This window comes from Crinia signifera, chromosome 2, assembly GCF_055691185.1.
Source record: "Crinia signifera chromosome 2, ASM5569118v1, whole genome shotgun sequence".
NCBI classification, from domain to species: Eukaryota; Metazoa; Chordata; class Amphibia; order Anura; family Myobatrachidae; genus Crinia; species Crinia signifera.
The window spans coordinates 174157253-174181098 of record NC_139218.1 but is presented as its reverse complement, the minus strand read 5'-3'; the positions used below and the strand labels follow the sequence as shown (position 1 = coordinate 174181098).

The 23846-nt window shown below is 44.8% G+C and overlaps 1 protein-coding gene across 1 annotated transcript in view; it reads right to left on the bottom strand.

Annotated features, from left to right (window-relative positions):
• The window catches only part of ACACA (acetyl-CoA carboxylase alpha), a 551747-nt gene that overhangs the window by 262562 nt on the left and 265339 nt on the right, over positions 1–23846 (bottom strand). Inside the window, exon 29 of the mRNA XM_083173207.1 lies at positions 2358–2504. Within this exon, the coding sequence (XP_083029333.1) occupies positions 2358–2504 (147 nt within the window). The remainder of the gene's footprint in view (positions 1–2357; positions 2505–23846) is intronic.

Below are 23846 nucleotides of genomic sequence, written 5' to 3'. Positions count from 1 at the left end.
CCAAAAACTCCCAGCCTGGGCTGACTAGTTAGGGTGGGTAATGCTTTGGCAATGGGATCCCATCAAGCGCATCAAGGTCCCCAAAATACCACTCCCTTTGTCCTCCGTATTTTGGGAACCAGGACCACTCTAAGAGCCCAGGGCTGGTCATGCTTGTGGGGGGAAACCCCATACTATTTTTTTTAACATTATTTAATTATTTTTCTATTATAGACAAAGAAGATGACACTCCCCCAGGCTTTATTCCAATTTGAACACTCTTTTTATTCCCCTGAAGTCACTGGAACACTTTCTGTGAGAGATTTGAAATCTCGCATGCTGAATCTCCCATTATGAATCTCTGGCACAAATCTCTCCTTGAGTGAAACCCAGTACAGCTGCAGAAAAGTCGCTTTTTGTTATCTGGAAGTCTCTCTATCTCTCTGAAATGCTGTTAACTCAGCGGATAACTGGGACATTACATCAGATAACTGTGAGGCCCAGGCAGGGACATCGTGTTGGGATGTTAGTACAGGAAGGGCTGCTGCACATGTGTAACAGAGTAGGGCCCCCTCAGTAGAGTTACAATTCCTGAAGGTTACCTTCTTAAGGCCCCCATCCTAAGGACAAGTCGGACCAGATTTTCCCGGCAGCTCTCCGGGATGGTTCACATGTGATGGCACATCATGTGCCTAGTTTTGCATGTGATAACTCGCATGCGATTTATCACATGCAACTCCCGGGGATCTGCAGGGACAATGGAAGCGGGAGACAGCAGCGGGGGTATACCCGCGACCAGAGCATATGACAACATGATATGAAAACCTTTGCCTCCAGTCAAAATACTGAATATTTGGCTATGGTGTAGATGTGAATGGCTACTTTTTAAAGAGCCCAACTCTTAAGAGCAATTACTGCAGAACACCAGTACTGTATTTTTTCTGTAGCTATGACACGATTAAAAGGTTATCCTCTTTGAAACAATTTTATATCAAAGATTTATAAAACACATGGGTTGTGGGACCTCAGTGTTAATAAGAAGAGAAAGACATGAATCGATTATATAGTGGTGTGGATGTGGACATGTGGAGCAGATCAGGGCCGGCGCTACCCAGCAGCTCCTGCAAAGCAGGGAGGCGTCATGCTGAAAAGGCGCTGTCACCCTCCCTGCTCTGCTAAAGCTGCCTCAGCCCTCACTGTCACTGCATCCTGCACGCTGCCCGTAGCGCCTGTCTGACAGCAGGTGGCAGTATGGAGAGGCTGAGCAGCTCCCTGCACCGCACGCACACTGTCCTCCTCCTGCGACCTGCCCCCTCTTCCTCACGGACACTTGCGCTGAGGCATGTAGCGCTGTCTGTGAATGTCTGGATGACATGTCATGTCCGGATCCGCCCCCTACCCATTGCGCCTGTCAGCTGTCAATCAAATGACGAACAGGCAGCAGCGCCGCCTCCCCTTCCTTCCCTCTTCTCAGTGTGCTGTGCCAGTGCCACTGCCAGTCCTCAACACTCCACCCCCTCTATCTCCTCCCCTCTTCTTCCATCTCTCCCCTCCTTTCCCCCTCAGTCATGAGTGCTGCACATACTTTTTGTACTGCTTTCGGATCGAATCGCAAACACATTGCATGCATGCCATGCGATGTGATCTAGACCATAACGTATGCGAGTGCCTGCAACATTTTGCGGACACAGCACTGAGATGGTGTATGCATACATGTACATGCACCCGAGATCCTCCACAATCAGGCTGCAGCTTGTTGCAAAGGCAATGTGAAAGGGCGCAAAATGAATGGTTTGCAGGAGGGCACCGGACACCCTAGCACCGGCCCTGGAGCAGATGCAGCATCTAATGGCTTTATCTTCTGTCCTTTAAGGTGTCACATTCACTTAATTATACGCTCAATCTACTTCAGTAGATTTTGAACTCCTATCATTCCACTGGGTCACCAGAGGGGTCACCACAACATAAAAATGTTCTCAGTGTCGACATTATGAATGTAGGCTTAATATACCACGCCTCTCTAAAGGTGCCCACACACTGTACAATGCTTGGATGCATTTTGAACTTTTCAGTTCAAAACACATCGCATGCAGTTCAAATAGCACGTGTTTCTTTTAGCTTGTGATGTGCCGGAGCGTGCATCGCATATAGCAAGTCAAAAAACGATGTGCATGCAATACTTTTTATACTAGATTGCATCTAGTTCAAATCGCATGCTGTTTTATCACATCGCATGCGATTTAAACTAGATGTGATATCTAGTACAAAACGCATCGAGTGCACATCTCACCAAGAGATCATCATCCTAAACAGAAATTAATGACAAGTATGTAAGAACTAAATACATTATAATGTAGCAAAAGTGTCACTGGAATTACCTCATTTCCCCCTGGAAGCCTGTTCATGTGTACTAACTGGCCCTGGTCATCTAGTACAAGTTCAGTATATACGAGGACATCTGAAGGCAGAGGACTCTTTGAAATGAAAGCGCTGGCATCCATTGATTCCCACAACTTAATGAGGGCCTAGGCAAAAAACAAGATGAGAAGTTATGTGAAAAAATGTATTTTTCGGGGTGATTGAATACAAAATTACAGAATTCTGAAAACATAGCAAAAAATAGAGCCATGTACATGCCGATGATTGCTTAGGCTGACATACCATACTGATTTCTGAGGAAGGTTCTAGAACGGTTACTGGGAAAGTAAGAAATATGATAGCTAAACAGATATCCAGAATGTTTTACAGAATTTTAAAATTAAAGTAACAAAGATCTATACATAGTATATATAGTACATTTGATATAATACGCCTGTACTGTCTGTGCTATCACTAGTATGGCAAAACTGTGTATCTAGCAAAAAAAACAAAACCTAATCCAACAAATACAGATGTAGCCGGCTACATCTTTGCAGGGGCTGGCGATTCTTTGCAGGGCCGGCTGCCGCCAGGGGCTCGCGCGCCCCGTGACAACGGAGCCTGCCGCAGGTCCCCGCCGCCTCCCCCGCCGGTCCCCCACACAGCCCCTCCCTGAAGCGGAGACGGGCAGGGAGACGCTGCCCAACCGCTGTGATACTGGGACACGCGTGCGTGTGAGACGCACGTCCCAGTACCTATCGCCGGCGCTCGCCAGAGAAGGGGATCTGGCAGGCGCCGGTAATGGATGGAGCCGGCTCCATCTGTACCAGCAAAGAGATGGCACTCTGACATACACATCCAGAAATACGAGTCGTAATCAATGTTTCACGATTAAATTACAAATTAAATTTCAAGATGTTGATTACTACCTGCACTTCTGGCTGTTGTATAACCAAATACCACCTCTCTGCTGGAGTATATATCTTTATATCTATTTACCTAATATATATAGTGCCGGACTGACCAGCGGTATACTGTATACATACACACACACACACACACATATATATATATATATATAATGTTAGGTTGTAGACCGCACTCTCACTGTGGAAGAAGAGGAGGTCGGCTCCGAATTGAAAAAGGTCAAAACTGATATCGACTCATTCGGCATTGCCCATCTGGCAGCTATTAAAAGCGACAAGAGCTGCAATCTGATAGAGAAGCTCAGGGTCCAAATTGAGGAATACAAGCGGGATCTTGTATCATTCAAAAGGAACAAACTAGCAACAGTCACCACCGACTACCAGAACCACAACGTTTATCGCTGGCTATCAGGTGACCAAGGTACCCGCCGCACGCAAGGCCCCTACAGAGGAAGGCGACAAGTACAGAGGAACCCCTACCGATTCAATACGGGCTCATCCACGTCGGCCTCAGATACTGAGCAATCGGGCACGCAGTCGGATTTTTTAGAGTCCGGCCCGTCTGCACCCAGAGGCAGGAACAACCGACAAGGAAAAGGAAGAGGCCGAGGCCACACCCCCGCCGAGGAAATTCTGGGCAAAAGAATACGCAGGCAGGCGAAGATCTAATCTTCAACCTTTCTGACATGACCCTCACTCCGTCAATGATCTCCCTACTCTCCAAGGGCCTGTCGTTCGTCCCAACATGCCACTTTGACCCTTTCGAAGCATCCGTTGATCTCTACAAGTTTGGGAGGAAACTAAGGCTTCAAGAGCACTTCAAGCAACGACACCACAACGACCACCCCCACACCTACCATTACTAAACTCAAACCACCTTCATCTTTTGACCCGGTCTCCGCCAATCCATCCATCAAGACCTTTACCAAGATGATCAAGATTGACATCCAGAGCACCCAAAAGAAACCATCCTATCAGAATCTCACAACCATGGAACGCACAGCTCTGACTACCCTCAAACACAATAAAGAGATAGTCATTCGGCCGGCAGATAAGGGCGGTGCTGTTGTCATCCAGAATTGGACACAGTACAACGCTGAGATACTCCGCCAGCTCTCGGACATCCAGACTTATACCCAGGTCTCCCAAAATCCAATCCCTGGATTCAAACGCAGGGTTGATGCACTTTTGGGTCTTGGCTTATCACACCACTGGATCTCCAAAGATAACCACAGCTTCCTCACGGTACCTTTCCCTGTCTGCCCCATCATATACACTCTACCGAAAATTCACAAATCGGACACCAACCCCCCGGGCAGGCCCATCATCTCTGCTCGTACCCCTGGCAATTTTTGTCGATTGCTTTTTACAACCACTGGTGACATCTGGGCACACATACGTCCGTGATTCAAGCGATTTCATCACACAACTGCAGAACATCAACCTGGACGACCAACCCCTGCTGGCAACTATGGACGTAAGTTCATTATATACTGTCATACCGCATGATGATGGCCTCAGGATTCTGAAGAAAAAACTTGACACTCGATCTAACCTCAATCCGCCTACCGATTTCCTCGTTGACCTTGCCACGTTGATCCTCAGATGCAACCACTTCATGCACCAACAGAAATACTACATCCAGATTGCAGGAACTGCGATGGGGTCCAACTTGGCCCCATCGTATGCCTGCCTGTACATGCAAGAATACGAGGACCAGTTCATCCTACCTAGATTCGGTGACAAGATGGCGATATTCAAACGTTACATCGATGACATATTCTTGATTTGGCAAGGCACTGAAACCGAGCTACTAGAGATGATTTCCACACTCAACACGACGGACCATCCGATCCGCTTCACCCACTCTATCAACTCTACTTCCATCAGTTTCCTTGACATTTGTGTGTCCATAGCTGACAATCATCTACAAACAAGCCTATTTCGGAAATTGACTGATAGAAACACCCTCTTGACCACAAGCAGTCAGCACCCCCCGGCCCCCAAGGAGAACCTGCCGGTATCACAATATATGCGTGTGATACGCAACAACAGCAATACGGGCATAATGGAAGAACAGTTGGAGGCCATGACCGAACGCTTCAAGGCCCGAGGATACACCAATAAAACTTTACACAGATGTCTGAAAAAAGCCAAAACCAAAATGGCACACCATTACAACAATGAGGCCAAACAACCCAAAAAAGGTCCTCGTATGACTTTTGTGAACACTTTCAATCATGCATCCCCCACTATCAGCAGGAGCATCCAAAGAAATTGGCCGATGATAGCATTTGATCCCCACCTTAAACTACAACGCCACGCAAGTCCTATGATGGCATACCGCAAAGGTCCGAACCTCAAGCAGCTCCTCATGCGACCCATGATTCAACCTGAACCTAAACAAAACTCCTCCTGGCTCTTCTCCCAACGCCCTGGGTGCTACAAATGCACCGGCTGTACCACCTGCAATGCAATGTTGACCGGTCCATCCTTCCCACATCCTCTATCGGGTAAAGCCATAAAAATTAGATTTCGGCTACATTGTCTTTTAGACCATGTTATTTATTTGCTCACATGCCCCTGTGGATTGGCATACACTGGTATGACCACCCGGAAGTTCAGGGAGCGTATGGCCAACCACAGGAATTCGATCCGGTCAGCTTTGGAAACTGGCAAAACAGACTTACCTATCTGCAGGACATCAGGTTGCCAGCCTACGGTGTTGGCTAATTGATTGGGTCCCTCCTCCTCCGCGAGGTGGGGACCGTGGACTCTTATTAAAAAAGAAAGAGAGCCGATGGATATTTGAACCTGGGACATTGGCCCCGAGGGGCCTTAATGAAAACAATCCCCTCAATATCTTTCTGAAATAAATGCATCATCTGTATTGTCACATATTCAGGTTCTTACTCTGCTTCTTCTCTTCTTTTCTCTGTTCCCTCTCGCTCTGCTCCTCGTCCTCTGTACCAGAGGGTGTAGTTATATGTCACTTTGCATACCCCACCTTGGGGTTCACTTACACCTTATTGTCACTTTCTTTTGACCATAGTCGGCTCGACTTACCCACCGGTGTACAAATGTTAAATTGCACAGTGGTGGTATATTGACTCTCATTTGACTCAACACTATATATGTTTCATATAGTCACTTTTTTTACTTATTTATCATACTGGTCTTGGTTTATTTAATTTTTCCCTATTAAGAACGGAATATGGTTTATTTGAACACCTACTGAGGCATTGACCTCTACAATTGACCCTATATGCTCACTGATGCGCCTATCTGCGCTATGCCCTGAAATGCATACCTAATTAAGTTGCGTTTCAACTGGGCATTGACGTCTATTTTTATATTTTTTGTTTTCCCACTAACCCAATATGCGCCCACAGGCGCCATGCCCTGGAACGCACACTATAATGTGTTGCGTTCCAACTAGGCAATATGACACTGTCGCTTCTTTTCCATGTCACTATGCCCTGGAACGCACACTTCCGGGTGGTGCGTTCCAATAGGGCTATGACGTCACCACCGCGAGATCCCCCGTCCACATAGCCACACTGTACTTCACCCAGGCAAAGGCGCCGGGTGCTTGATCCATGTACGCACCCACACAGCCTCAGCTGCGATGCGCTATACGCATCGCAGGCTTGAGCTCATCACCCGTTACTAGGTGGAACACACGCCATGCGATGCGTTCCAACCAGCGGAAGCGCTACTCCCGCCTTCCGGCCACTGTGTGCGCTTCACCAGTCTTACTCCCTTCCTGGTAACGTCACACAGGAAGTGACGTCACCAGGGTCTCCGGCGGGATCCAGCGCTGCTCATTTCCGTTCTGGGGCTATTTAAACCAAACCAGCACCTCTCAGTGTTTACCACCTCTGCTCCATGCTGGTTTGCATGCAGTTCCTATATGGCTTTGCTGTACCCTATATCTCACCTGAAAACGTAAGTTTACCTATGTATGTCTGTATTATGTTGCATCACCTATGAGGACTTAAACATGTGGAGGCTTTTGTTTGCTGTTTACATTGTTTTCTGTGCTCTATTAGGCTCCTTGATAAAGGTCCATTATTGACGGACCGAAACGTTGGAGTTTGGTGATGTGTCTAACCTCTTTGACCTGCTGGCTCATTTGAGAAAAAAACTTTATATTTTTTTACCAAAAATCTGAGTTATTTTTGGATAAAGTGGCGAGTGCCTGTGTCTCTGCTTTAGAGAAACCACTTTCTATATATATATATATATATATATATATATATATATATATATATATATATATATATATATATATATATATACCTCCAGTGTTGCCCGGCACTCCGCGTTCATAAGCAGTATAATACCTGGTGCCTTCCTCACGGGACCGTGGTGTCCCAATACAGCGTGGATTGATCAGGCGGCACTCCAGGATTTCCAATGCAAAAAAGTGTTTATTCCTATGTTAATAAACACTTTTTTGCATTGGAAATCCTGGAGTGCCGCCTGATCAATCCACGCTATATATATATATATATATATATATATATATATATATATATATATATATATATATATATATATATATATATATATCTATCTATCTATCTATCTATCTATCTATCTATCTATCTATCTATCTATCTATCTATCTATCTATCTATCTATCTATCTATCTATCTATCTATCTATCTATCTATCTATCTATCTATCTCTATCTATCTATCTATATCTATCTATCTATATATATATATATATATATATATATATATAGAGGGGGGATGGCGGCACTCAGAAATAAATACAGACCACGCTTGGTTAGACCGACGTTTCTGTGCCGTTTGGCACTTTTATCAAGGTGCAGGAACCTTGATAAAAGTGCCAAACGGCACAGAAACGTCGGTCTAACCAAGCGTGGTCTGTATTTATTTCTGAGTGCCGCCATCCCCCCTCTACGTATTTGGCACACAGCCAAGGCTCAGCCCGGAGGGCACCAGATTTCAGTATTATTTTCAAGGCTTTATTACCACCTTCAACCGGAGTGCCTCCTCACGGATCCCTATATATATATATATATATATATATATATATATATATATATGATGGAAATATCCCCTATGATATTGCAACTTTGCTAATAAAGCCTATACTGCTTGCAAAGTATTTGGAGTGCCGGGCTTCTGCTATATATATATATATATATATATATATATATATATATATATATATATATATATATACACACATATACAATTTGATTATCCTGCACCTTGATAAAGGAGCCTGTGTGGCTCAGAAATGTTGGCAACCATGGAGCCTATTGTCATTATTTCCGAGTGCCGCCGTCCCACAAAATTGTATATTTATGCCCAGCAGTTTTCTGCAAGCATTTAGGAGGACACCGGACTTTGTCTGCATCATTCTAAATTGCACCTTTGCACTATTCTGAGTGCCGCCCTATCCCTCTGATATATATATATATATATATATATATATGCAAAGAAATCAAAGAAGAGACGCACCAATGAGCATATATTCAACACAGATTTACTGCACACATAAGGCTCACGTACATTTAAGGTTTAAAATATTATGCTTGCCAGCCTGGTAGAACACAGGACGGAGTGACGTCCTTTCTTCCACCGGTGGTCCTGTTGATTCTGTTTGTCTGTGGCGAGGCTCCGGAGTCTGAGTGTATAGATCTTCTGGTCTGCAGCTGGGCGGCGTCGTCTTGTGCTATCGGAGAGGGCGACGGTGGCTATGTGTTCTACCAGGCTGGCAAGCATAATATTTTAAACCTTAAATGTACGTGAGCCTTATGTGTGCAGTAAATCTGTGTTGAATATATGCTCATTGGTGCGTCTCTTCTTTGATTTCTTTGCATGTGTACCCATTGGATCTTGGTATGATCCTTTATGAAGAGGACAGCACACATTGACGGAGATTGTGGACTTTATATTGCATTTTGAGGACTATTTGCGCTGGGTATTATATATATATAATACTATAATATATATATATATATATAATATATATAATATATATATATATATAGCACTTACCCAGCCTAGGAGATTAGGACAGGAACAGACCAGCACTCACAATTCGTAGTGAAAAAAAATTGTAATAACGCAGATTACAGCATGTTCAATAGAAAGAATAGTACAGTGGCTGAACCAACAGCCGTTTCGCCTGGATTCCAACCAGTCTTCAACAGGGGTAAAATAGAGCAGTGACAGGCAGCCTTAAATGATTACAATAACCAATTGAAACAGTTGAAAAACGCGCCAAACACTCCTTGTTGCCGTCAGGCCGCGAGCTGTCAATCAGCACCATCCACGGAGGTGCTAATGTATTATACGCTGAGCCGCAAAGTGGGCGGCTAGGGGGCGCATCTGCAGGGAATCCCCTGCGACGTATGCTGTCGGTGCTGTATAGCGCTGAGTACTGTGTGTGGGCTATGACGGGGACAGTATTTGTACAGGACATGTGTAGGGAGAAAGTGCGCACCTGTCAGATTGTCAAATCTGGCAATCGCTGCATAAAGCAGTTAGCAGCTTAGTTAAAGGTGAGGTGAAGTGGAGAGAACAGGGATGGCAAAGGTTGGTCACAAATAGACTGCTTGACCAAGAGATTTGTGTGAGAACGAAGATCTACGGAGGGGTGAATTGGAACTGGCGTCTAATGTCTAACATCTGCAAAGTATAAAATGTGGGCAGCGATGTAGTTTGAGTGGGCCAGGCATCATAAGCAAAACAATTAGCAAAAAAATTGTGAGAAAGGTCATATACCAGTGGTTCCCAAACTGTGTGCCTAGGCACCCTGTGGTGCCTCAGGACACTTGCAGGGGTGCCTTGGGTTGGTGGACCAAGATCAATTCATATTATTTATGGTCAATGTACCAGGCAAAACCAGTGCTTGTGGCTGCCAATCATAATCTATGTGGACAAACAGAAGCAAATCCTGTCCCTCACCAGATAACTGTGACATATAAACACAATGCGCTTAATTTAATTTTTTTTTTCTGAATTTCTCGATAAGAAGCATTTGGCCTAGGGGTGCCTTGAAAATATTTTGATACTCTAGGGCGCCGTGATTCAAAAAAGTTTGGGAACCCCTGTCATATACACATAGCACTGTAGGGGAGCACTTACAAAATTAATGCAAATCTACAATGTCCACAATTATATGTGTTTAGTACATGTTCCATTGCCACAACAGAACCTGCTGATAAGTGCCAATAATGCCTTCAACTCGCATTTTCAGGTTAGTAGAGCTGGCCAGAGTCCAATTAAACATTAGTCCAGGTGATCGTTCTCACAAGCATACATATCAATACATATATTAAGAAACTCAGTTACGACAATAAACCTGTGCACACAGTGGTGCCAAATTGGTATAGATGAATAATATATGTATGTATGTATGATGTGCGGTTAAAAGATGGGTGTGCAGATTAGTACTCAAACTAGAGTATGTGTCTGGTCCCATCAGTAGTGTGCTGGACTTACTGGGCCATAAGTGTAGATCAGGCATGTCCAAACTATGGCCCTCCAGCTGTTGTGAAACTACAAGTCCCATCATGCCTTGCCACAGTTTTGCTATTAGGGAATGCTAAAACGATGGCAAGGCATGCTGGGATGTGTAGTTTCACAGCTGGAGGGCCACAGTTTGGACATGCCTGGTGTAGATGTTCTAACAGGGAGTGTTACCTACCACAGCCGGTAGGGTTAGGTAATGGGGAATACAGGGGAGTACACTGAGGTAGTCTGTGCATAGGCTGTCGAAACCAGCCCATTTGCTATAGTCCTCCTTTGTTCCATGGATTTGGATTGCAGGTAATGCAAGGGAGTACACTAGGGTGCTGTATGTGTTCAGGCTAAAGGAAACAGCCCATTTTGAAATCTTTGTTGAGTCCATGGGGAGTGAGGGTGTTTAGACAGAATATCCATTGTAGCTCACGTTGGAGCAGTAACTTGTCATGATCCCCACCTCTCCTTAAAAGGTGGTATGTGGTCTATTATAAGGCACGTAAGTTGGTCTATCTTGTGCTTTTTTCCAGGTAATGTCTGGCTACTGGTAGGAATTTGAGATCCAGATTCTCTTTGGAGACTGTTAGACTTTTTTTGATGGAAGATCGATGCTGACTTAGTCTTTCTTTGAACATTCTTGAAGTCTTACCAGTCTGAAGTCTAGAAGATTGCAAGGACATAGGAGGGCGTATACAACATACTTGCTGTTACAATCCAGCCTGTGTAGGATTTTATACTGTTGTCCAGTGGCTGGGTCCTTAAATGATTCTCCAGTAGTAAGAAATTTGCAATTGCTGCATCCTGAGCACTTGTAGACACCATTCTTCCTGGTAAGCCAAGTGTTTTTGATAATGCTATTCGTAGTGAGGTCATTGACTACAAGCATGTCCTTAAGGTTTGGCCCTCTTCGGTATGCGAACCTTGGCAGAGTTTTGAGTACTGGCTCCAAGACCGGGTCACTTGCCAGAATGTGCCACTGTTCCCGTATTTTTGAATTAATAAACCCAGACGCCACTGTGTACGTGCTGCAAAAGTTAAGTCTCTGGTCATCAGTCTGATTGATTTTGCTCTTAGTTGTTAGTAATTCCTCCCTTTTCTGGCTGAGTATCTTGGTCATGGCTTTATCAACATCAAATTTATTGTAACCTCTCTCTAGGAACCGCAGAGCCATGGCTTCTTGTAGGGTTTCAGGGTCTGAGTTGATCCAACATACTCTAAGCATTTGAGAGTATGGGAGGCCTTACTTGAGGGCCACGGGGTGGAAGCTCCCAGTGTGAAGTAAGGTGTTTTTATCAGTTGCTTTTGAGAAGGTTTTAGTTGACAGGGTTCTGTTGGTCAGGGTGACTGTGACATCGAGAAAGCTAATTGAAGGTGGGCTAAAACTAATGGTGAATTTGATGGTACCCAGAATGGCGTTCAGGTGATTGAGAAATTGCAGTAATACAGATGGGTCTGTTCCCATCTTTGCAGGGGATGGCGCTGGCGTCGCCAGCCGCCATCCCCCGCCAGCGCCATGGCGATCGTGAGAAGGGGACGCGCGCGCACGAGCGCGCGCGCACGAGCGCGCGCGCCCCCTTCCGACGGCGCTTCCAAACGTTTCCCCGGGTCCCCGCCGCCTGCCCGCATCCCCCCTAACCCCCCCCTAACCCCGTCCGTCTCCCTGAGGCGGAGACGGACAGGGTTTCCGCCACGCTAGCGACGGAGACTGAGACGCGCGTGCGCGTGAGACGCACGCGCGTCTCAGTCTCCTCGCTGGCGAGGCTGCTGGCGGGTCGCCAGCGCGTACGTTCTGGCGACCCGCCAGCAAGGATGTGCATAGGCACATACTGTAAGTCCTCGCCACCTGTCCATAAAAGGAACAGGTCATCTATGTATCTTACGTTACGAATTTATAACTACTGTAAGTAGGGTTACCAGTAATTTGTTGCATCTCATACGCCACCATGAACAGGTTGGCATACGATGGGGCCATGTTAGACCCCATCGCTGTGCCCTGGCGTTGGAGGTAAAAGCGATTTAGGAAGAGAAAGTAGTTTTTATGAAGTATGCTTTCCATCAGAAGTGTTAGGTAGTCTATGGGTGGGCCAGTGTAATGTTGGCTATTTGACAGCAGTTCTCTGTTAGTGGAGATTCCCAAGTTATGTGGGATGTTGGTGTAAAGACTTGAAACGTCTAATGCAGGCATGTCCAACATTGGCCCTCAAGATGTTGTGAAACTATACATCCCAGCATGCTTTGCAATAGTTTTAGCATTCTCTAATAGCAAAACTGTGGGAAAGCATGCTGGGATGTGTAGTTTCACAACATCTGGGGGGCCAATTTTGGACATTCCTGGTCTAATGTCACCATGAGGGTGTTAGACGGTAGATCTTTGATTTGCTGAAGTCTGCGCAGAAAGTCTGTGGTGTCAGCGATGAAGCTGGTGGTATTTAGTACTACAGGTTGTAAAAAGAAGTCTACAAGTTGAGAGAGCGGTTGGCATAACGACCCTCTGGCTGATATAATCGGGCGTCCCGGAGGGTCCAGCAATGATTTGTGGACTTTTGGTAAGGTGTACAGGATTGGAATCTTGGGATAGTCTTGTGTTAGAAAGTCATCTGTCTCTTGGTTAATGTATCTGTTGGAGACTCCTAGCTTAATGACATCATCTATCTCCTTCTTAAAACTCCATGTTGGATCACGGTCAAGTTGCAAATAACAGTCTGGATGAGCTAATTGGTTTAAAGCTTCTTTGACATAATAGGAATAGTCTAGCAGTACTATGCCTCCACCATTGTCGGCCGCTCGGATAATGAGATCCTTGTCACATTGAAGGGAGTTAGTCGCCAAACTTTCTGCTTTTTTGGTGTTGTAGTAGGAGATCTTTTGTTGACCTATAAATGGATTGGTATCCCTCTCTTCAGGAACATGAGAAAAGTGCTCAACGACGGGTTGATGGAGGGTGGGTCAAAAGTGCTGGGCTTTTTCAGAGTGCTGATGCTGTTACCGGTCATTTGTAATCTTGGTGGTACTGTGTTCTTCAGGAAGTGATCTCAGTTGTCGACCAAGTCTATACAGGTCAACCTGCCAGTGAAATCGGTTTTGGGTAAGGGTAGGGACGAAGGACAATCCCTTGTTAAGTAGCGTAATTTCAGGTTCAGTTAGTGTATGCTTGGAGAGATTGTAGATCACTGATCCTTGTTGTTCTTGTTTCCTCTCCTTTTTTATTTTTCTCCCACCCCTGCGGGTGGGTACAGGAGGTTTTTTGGTGGTCTCCTTTGTCTGTCCGATCTGGCCAGATAGTGTGTCCCCTGTGCAGATGTCGATGGAGCGTCCGAATCGCTTGCAGAGGTTTACGAGTGGCTCTCGATGTCAGTGAAATGCACGTTAGGGTGTTTAGAGCCTCCTCTTCTGAATTGGGGCCGATAACGCCGACTATCGCTTCTAGAGAACCAAGTGTACACCTTGCTGTCCTTATAGTCCAATTTCACCTGTTTATATTTGTTATTTTTAAACTTGAGCAGGTTTTCTTTGTACTTTTCAAGTTCTTTGTCCAATTTTTTAAGTAGCTCACAGTCTGGTTCTTGTAGTGCTTGGTATGGCTCTGTTGATTTGAGCTCCGCAATTTCTCCCTTTATCGCCGTTAGGTCAGTGCTAGTTTGGTCAATGACTAACCACATTAAATCCTGCGAACATTTATTCAGAATTATGGTATTGGGAGAGATTGAGACCATGTAGGTGTAGTTCAATTTCTCTCTTGCTGAGCTTCAGTAAATCCTGGTTTCCTCCGGGCTGTCTTTATTAAAGAGTAGTGTGTCAGTATCTTCAAAGAGTATCCTGTCTTTATCAGCATCTGTAAATTGCAGGGTGGAAGTCAGATTCGCTCCTATAGGTACAAACATTAGGCTGGAGAAATCGCAGTGTTCACTGCAAGTGTCACAGTTGGATAAAAAGCGTCCGTAGTGCTCATATATAAGCACTGTCGGTGGTATGTGGTGCGAATGCAGAAAAATAATAAAGTCTTTTCAACTCAAAAGGTGGGATGCCTAAGAGTTGCAACAATGTCACAGTGCAATGTTTCCATACAGGGGAATAAGATACACAGTTCTTAGAAAAAACAGCACTCAGTGAGGGTTTTAAATTTTGGTGGTGCACGGTCCAGAGAGTATTGTTAGATAGAACAGTTCAGTGGCTGACCCAACAGTCATTTCGACTGGATTCCAACCAGTCTTCAACAGGGGTAAAATACAGCAGTGACAGGCAGCCTTAAATGATAACAATAACCAATTGAAACAGTTGAAAAACGCGACAAACACTCCCCGCGCCTGTCACTGCTGTATTTTACCTCTGTTGAAGACTGGTTGGAATCCAGTAGAAACAGCTGTTGGGTCAGCCACTGTACTGTTCCTTCTATTGAACATGCTGTAATCTTCTTTATTACAATTTTTGGTACTTGTGAGTTATCTGGACGCCCGATTTTTTGATTGTATGCCTTAAGTTAAGGCATACAATCAGATGCGATGCGATGCGATATCGCATCGCATCGCATCGCATCGCATGCGACCATCGGATGCGATGACCCGATTTTTCCATAGGAATCAATGTTAAAATGATTCCTATGGAAAAAGGGGTCCTTTTCATACCCCTACTATCCAAGTGGGCATGGAGTTGGATATAAACCTGTGGCGAGCGTAGCGAGCCACCGAGCCCGAAGCGTGGCGAGCGAAGCGAGCCCCGCGAGGGGACGGTATTCCGTGTCCCCTCGCGGGGCTCGCTACGCTCGCCACGCTTCGGGCTCGGTGGCTCGCTACGCTCGCCACAGGTTTATATCCAACTCCATGCCCACTTGGATAGTAGGGGTATGAAAAGGACCCCTTTTTCCCATTGAATTCCATGTTAAAATGGACTCAGTCCATTTTAACATTGATTCCTATGGAAAAATCGGGTCATCGCATCGCATCGCATCGCATCCGATGGTCGCATGCGATGCGATGCGATGTGCCCGATCCGACCCGATTTAGAAATCGGGCGTCCGGATAACTCACAAGTACCCAATTTTTTTTCACTAATAATTGTGAGTGCTGGTCTGTTCCTGTCCTAATCTCCTAGGCTGGGTAAGTGCTATCTAACAATACTCTCTGGACCCTGCACCACCACAATATAAAACCCTTACTGAGTGCTGTTTTTTCTAAGAACTGTGTACATACACATATATATATATATATATATATATATATACATATATATACATATATATATATACATACATATATATATATATATATATATATATATATACACACATACATACATACCCCATTGCTCACTCTGGATAACAGGTCAAATGGAGGAGGTGTGTTCCTAGAGTTGCAATATATTCAGATTGTCCACAGATAAATGAAGACAGGGGGTGGCACTCTCAAAAACTTATTGAAAGTGTATTTAAATCAAACGTGCCAAAAAAATAGTCGGCACTGTGTCAACAGTTTCCTCAAGACAACGGACATATTTGTTGCAAAGCAACTAAAGGTCTGAGCAGTAATGTGGTACACCTATCCCACTCAGTACCCACAATCATTCCACTCTGTCCCTCCTATTGAGTTACCACAACATTCCCACCGGGTTACAACATCTATCTCATTTAGAATACACATACAGCTCCCACAAACATCCTGTGTAACTGCTTCAACTATAGTACTCTGGCCCTCATTCTGGTTGGCTCTCCCTTCTGTGAATTCACTAAGGGGACCGATGTTGACACTTATGCGCATGTGCAGGTCTTCACCGTGGGCACCCTCGTAGACTTGCATAGTCTCCGATACACTCGCAGCAGGTAGAAAGAGTGGGAGGCAGGGGGCATTCGTACCCACGAAAATGCTGGGTAGGACCTGGACGTCCACTTGCAAATGGGGACAGCCACTTGCCTTTCACTGGATGACAGCTGCTTGCCCTGTTCTCAGGAACAGGGCGCCAGTAATCTAAGTCAGCAGAGACTGTAAGCGCTACAGAAATCAATCAATGGTGAGCAACCATTGAATGATTTTGGGCCCGTGCGCAAGCCTGTAAAAAATCCATTCGCAGTGCTGCTGGGAAATTCGCTGATTAGCAATGGCGACTTTCGTACAGGCGGCGTTACATTGCCCGCAAAGCAGCAAACTAACGCTGCTTTTCGAGGCAACCAAAATCGGGGCTTCTGTCTTTTGTCTATGCATCTACACTTTCTTCCTAAATAGGCCTCAATGCTGCGGTCTACTCCAAACCCTACTGCTATGTATTCCCTCATTTATGCTAGTCTGTATTTCCTCATCCGCACCAATTTGTCTATCCAAAGTGACGGTGAAGTCAATGGCTGGCTAGGCACGGACTAGTTTCAGAGCCACATTTACTCACAAACATACAGTATTATTTATTTTATTTATTTACAGTTTCTTATATAGCGTAGCATTTTCCGTTGCACTTTACAACTGGAACAAACCCAAGAGTTCATGTGGACATTATACAAAGGTATAATAAATATAAATATAATAAATATTAAAAAAAAAGCAGTGAACAAGACGGTTTGAGCATGTTCACCCTTAGCACCTCCTCCTGGCTGCCTTGGTACCTAATAAAGTATTTTTCCTAAAACACTGAGATTTGGATGCAAGGGTGTGTTAAGGACCTTGGGCTCGGGCCTTGATAAAGAGCCTCCCTGGCTCGAAATGGTCAGACTGATGTACCACCACCGCTGAACAGGAACTTTGCCTAGTCAAATCTTTGGAGCTTTACCATCCCTGGCTAATAAAAAACCTCCTATTACTTTTTGCCACTATTTTGGCTTCTTTGTATTGTTTTTATTATTTTATCATGATAATATTATTAAAAAGACCATATATCATCCTCACTGGTCAGATCAATTGTATCCCAGTGCGCCCAGAGTCCTTATCACCACACCCTTGCATAAAAAAAAGCAGTTATAATGTTGAAATTTTGAGTTTTGATCAATGATGTGCAGAAAAGTTAGGCAGCCTAGACAGTTTCTGACTTGTTACTCCAGATTTTTAATAGATAAATAATTAGAAAAATATATTTAAAATATTTCTTTATATTTTTCTTTTTATAGTCAAAACTCTTGTACAATGGAGTATGACAGGTGAGCCTCTACCTCCCCTCATATCACATCATTGGTTTTGCCCAACCATGCCACCCTTCCTCCCCCGTGCAACGGTTTCCATCAAACTGTGCTACTTTCTTCGACACCATCTATGCTGTTATCTCTCCACATTGCGGTTTCCCCTTTATCCATGCCACTGTTTTCTACCCATGTTTCACTTCCCCCTTCCATGTGGTTTAGTCTTCCCCACTATCGACTATTTCTGCCCTCCCATCCATACCACTTTTTACCTCCTCCATGCAGCTCTGTCTTGCTCTGCTAAGACCTTCAGTTGCATAGACTGCATACCAATGAGCATACAATTAGGGATGGCCATCGACCATCGATGATTCGAAATCATCGATGGTTCATGGCCGATGTCGAATACTTTTGCCATCGATGGGGGAGAACCAGATGGTTTCCCTCCATCGATGGAACAGCAAAACAATGTTTTTTTTCCAAAGTGCCGGGACACTGAGCATAGCTCCGCCCCCTGACACCCACGAAGCCCCACTCCGTGTTTTGATTGGCCCACAGGCCAATCAATCAAACACAATGGATGACCATCGATATCTAAAAATATCGATGGTCATCCACTGTATAGTTTAGCACTATCGATGGCCTGTTGTAGAATTGCCATCGATGGCAATGGCAACGATGGCCATCCCTACATACAATTACGTGAATAAGCAGCTTCACCATTGTGACAGCAATCTCACTCTGTGAAAGTGCGGAATCTGCAGTTAGCCATCAGCCTCAATGATCAGAAATAGGACATGTGAAACCATGAGCTTTTTTTTGTCTATGGCATTTGTAGCTTTTTTTAAAGTTAATATTTTATCCTGCTAAATTTACAACATTGTTCCCTCAAACTGACAATAATGGTTATTGAGATTATACTCAGGAAGTGTATAGGTGCCAATACAGTTTATCAGCAATAACAATTGTTTCCCATAAGATTGAATCTTCACTTCTAGGAAGTGACCACACATCACCTCAATCGATTGTCATTTTCCTAGTCACATGGAGATTTAAATAATGGGCTGTACTACTACAACTCGTCACCCCATTCTACTGTTAAACTACACCCACAATGAACCCTTTTGTTCATAAAAAAAAAAAAGTGTGGCAATTTTTAAGCCCCCCACCCAAAGTATAACGGATGTGGATCATTTTGTCAACAGTAAATAGGTCGACAGTCAATAAGTTTACCACTATTGGTTGACAGGGAAAGGTCAACACATCAAAAGTCAACATGGTTGGCCTATCAACATGTTCAAAAGATCAAAACAAGCAAAATGTCAACATGGGAAAGGTCAACATGCAGATTTTAATTCCTTTTGATGTATACGCTGTCCGGTCTAGACATGAACACCATATTAGTGTACAGCGTTCCCACTTGCCATGCTTTGAGGACACTATTATATTCTTCTTCTATGCCCAATGGGTTGGTAAAGTATGAAGTCCGTTTAAAAAAAAAAAATCTTGAAAAAGACATGTCGACCTTTTCCAATTTGACCTCTGGTCACCTAGTCATTTCTGAACCAGCATCGGGCTGCACTAGACCGGGGGGTAATGCCATAGCTAAGGGACACACTTGATGGTCCAGTGGCCAAAGCATTCAGGCACCCTGCTTGTCAGGCCAGGCTTGGGATTCTTGGGGAGTTGCCCCTCTACGAATACACAGGTCTCCCCTCTCCATGCCTGGGCTATCTCCTGTACTCTAGAATGGTGGGTGAAGGTTTGATAGCATAACTAGTACCGGGCTCTTGGGGCTGGCCCTGTTTCTAAAATAAAAGGGGGAAAATTTGTAGGGGCCCCCTGTATTTTTAGAACCAGAACTGGGCTCCACTATAAACTTTAGGATTCTTGGGCAGTCACTCATGCTCCTGAGGACGGTGGACATATTGAAAGTGGAAGCATTTAGGAACAGCATCAATTCAGCCATAAAGCTGCCTTTTTGCTGAATTTACCAAACTCATCTGACAGGCAGCAACATCTCCCCTGTGACACAGCAAGGAGCAGAGTACATGACAGGAGCTGATGATGGCAGTATATAATGGAAACAGGGATCATATAGCGATAGCTCTTCTAGGTAGTCTGGTGTCAAGAAAAAAATGTCACATGGTGGGAGGCCCTGGCAGCACTCAATAGAGCAGTTGTGGGGCAAATTTTGTCAACATATCCTGATAAAAGGGTCCTAGACCTTAGGGCATGAGGACAGGCTAAGCTCAGCCTCCCCTGTTATACTCCATTATACAGATGTGTCTACAAACATCTAGAATACTTTCATGTTAAACAGCCTTTTGCGGAAGGAAGCATAAGCAGCTTTTGCGGATTCTATTAACATGCAGCACGCATATATACTGTGTGCAATGCACTTTAATGCACTTTAACAGAAAAAGTTGCACACACAGATGCCCAGCTCATACAGTAGTTGCCTACCCTCCTGCATTATGCAGGAGACTCCCTGAAATAACAGCAATCTTCCTCTCTCTCCCTCATTAGTCTAGCAATCTCCCTCATTTAACCTAGACCACATTACACTGTTAAATTTTTGGGCAAAAAAGGAATGAGAGATAGCAACAGATTATACTTACGATGATTCCTTTTCTTCGGAATACTTCATGGCAGCCCGACAATGGGTTCATCCCTCTCTCCCCATACATTTAGACAGGTAGTTTTCGCCCCTTCTCCCTCCTGTATATTAACCAGCTTCTGCCCCTTGTCTCTAGTCTTTGAATGTCTCCGCCACCAATCCTAGGGAAAAACACAAACAGGGGGGGGGGGGGGGGGGGTAATAATATAGGCTGCCATGAGGTATTCCGAAGAAAAGGAATTATCATAAGTATAATCCGTTTCTTTCTTCTTCTTACTTCATGGCAGCCAGACAATGGGATATACTGAAGCAGTAGGGTGAGTTTACCATACCTTAAATCAAAGCCTGGCGCAAGACTTTGCTCCCAAACAGCTCTTCTGACACATCCAACTCATAGTGCTTGACAAAAGTGTGTATTGATGACCATGTTGCAGCTTCAAATATGTCGCCGACCAAAACATTAGCCTCTCTTGCCCAGGAGGTTGCCATTGCTCTAGCCGAGTGTGCCTTAATGCCTTCAGGAATTTGACAACCTACTTTCTTGTATGTGAAGCCGATCACCTCTTTAAGCAATCTTGAGATGGTCTGTTTGGAAGGAGCAAATCCTCTTTTTGCCCCCTGTGGAATAACAAATAATGACTTTGACTTCCTGAAGCTGGCCGTCCAATCAAAATAAATTTAAATGGCCCTAACCATATCCAATGTATGGAGATCTTCTTCTCTCCTATTGACTTGATTGGGAAAAAAACATGGTAATACAATGTCTTGATTGATATGAAATGAAGAAAGGACCTTTGGCAAAAAAGAAGTTCTGGTCCTAAGGACTACTTTGTCCGGAAACAATTTCAAATAAGGTTCTTGAAATAATAACGCATATAGCTCTCACTCGCTTTGTTGATGCGATGGCTACAAGAAACACTATTTTCCATGTGAGAAACTTTAATTTGGATTTATCACATGGCTCTAACGGTGCTGACATAAGGCCATTAAAAACTAGATTGAGATCCCACTGATGGACCACCGACCTAATCCTTGTTCGGATTCTCTTTATTGCTTGACAGAACTTCTTTATCAAACTGTGTTCCGCCAGCTTTTTATCCAACAAAGCACTGAGTGCTGAGATGTATACCTTCAATGTCGCTACCGCCAATCCTTTGTTGAAGCCTACACTAAGGAATTGCAGGATATGCAAAATGCCTGCATCTGGAAACTAAAACTCATCTTTCGACCACCCGGTGAAGATCCTCCAAATTCTATAATAGACCTCCGAGGATACCTTCCTCCTCGCTTGCAGGAGAATGTTGATCACTACAGGAGACAGACCTGTATCCTTCAGTTGCTGCCTCTCAATCTCCAAGCTGCTAAATGTAGTTTCTGCGGATACTGACACCACACTGGTCCCTGCTTCAGTAGGTCGGGAGATATTGGGGAAACCACGGACCTGCCACCGCCATGCTTTATACCATTGGGAACCAGGACCTCCTGGGCCAATATGGAAGAACAACTATTGCTTATACTTGCTCTGACCTGATTTTCCACAGAACCTTGTGGATGAGTGGGAATGGTGGAAAGATGTATACCAGAGCAAACTTCCACCTCTGGGACAAGGCATCCACTCTGTCTGACCCCAGAGCTGGCAACCTGGAGAAGTGGTGATGTGTCTTTGTATTCTTCTGTGTTGCCATAAGGTCTATTTGTGGCTGTCCGAATCGACAAACTATCTGCTGGAAAACCGATTCCTTCAGCTCCCATTCTCCCGGTAGCACTTGATTCCGGCTTAGGAAGTCTGCCAGCTGATTCTCTTCTCCTGGTACGTGGAGTGTCGAGATTGATAGTAGATGCTCTTCGGCCCAAGACCCATTATGGCTCAAATCTCTTCTAACAGAGGCCGACTTCTTGTCTCTCCCTGTCTGTTGATGTAGGAGACTGTGGTAGCGTTGTCCGAAAATATTCGGAGATGAGACCTCACCAAGTCCAGACCGAAGGCCCCTATAGCCATATGTACTGCTCTCAGCTCTCTGTGGTTTGATGACAGATCCGACTCTTGAATGGACCAGATACCTTGGGTAGTTTTGCCCAAACAATGTGCTCCCCATCCTACGGCACTTGCGTCCGTCATCAACACCACGTAATGTGGGCTTGATAGAGACACTGTCCTGGACGCCAGATACTCGCTTTGCCACCACAGAAGGGACTTCTTTACGTGAGGCAATGTGATATGCCTGTCCAACGAAATGCCGCTTCTGGTATATGGAAGGAGATTCCACTGCAACGTCCTCATATGCCACCTGGCCCAGGGACCCACATCTACTGTTGACACCATCATTCCTAAAAGACTGACTGCCAGTCTTAGTGGCACCTTCCCATCCTTTTGTAAGATGTAAATTAGATCTTGAATCTTGTCGCATCTTTGACTGGTCAACGATATTTTCAACTTTTCTGTATGATGCCTAAAAACTGAATAGTTCGAGTAGGGGTCAGATAGCTTTTTTCCCAGTTGACGAGCCAGCTGTGATCCTGAAGAAACCGGATGACAGTCTTTGAGGCTAAGATGGCTTCGCTCTCTGAACTTGCAGAGATCAGCAGGTCGTCCAGATAGGCCCATACTGCGACATTCCTCTTCCTGAGACACTCTACGAAGACTACCAGCACTTTCGTAAACACTCTTGGCGAGGAAGTGAGGCCAAACGGAAGGCAGGTGAACTGAAAATGGCTTCCTCCCACGCAAAACCTCAGACATTTTCTGTCTCGTGTATGAATAGGGACATGAAAATATGCGTCTCTTAGATCTATTGAAATTAGGTAATCGTTTTTTCTCAACCCCATCAGGATAGACTTGGTTGTCTCCATGTGGGACTTCTGTTTTCAAATTCTGCTGTTTAAGTCTCTTAAATCTAAAATAGTCCTGAGACCTCCAGAACTTTTTCTAACAAAAAAAAGACACAAGTAGAAACCTAGGCTTTCTTCTGCCTTTGGTACCGTTTTGACTGCTCCTGATTCTATCAGGTCCTCTATACTCGAGACCAATGCTTCCCTTTCTGCCCCTGGGCTTGGGAGCTGTGAAACTAAAAATCTTCCCCGTCTGGGTTTCGAAAGGAATTCTAAGCGGTATCCCGTGGAGACCACATCCAATACCCAAGTGTCCCGGACAGTCTGTTTCCACATTTGAGTGAACTGTAGTAATCTTCCGGCCACCGGGATTCTCCCCACGGGACCTGGTTTGTCACTGTTTCTGGGTACCTCTTTTAACCGTCTGTCGAAAGAATTCTCTGGAAATTCCCAAAGCATATCTTTCACGAAATGGCCTGCCAGGCCTATATGACTTGCCTTGCCTAAAGCTTTGCCTAGGAAAATAATTGGAG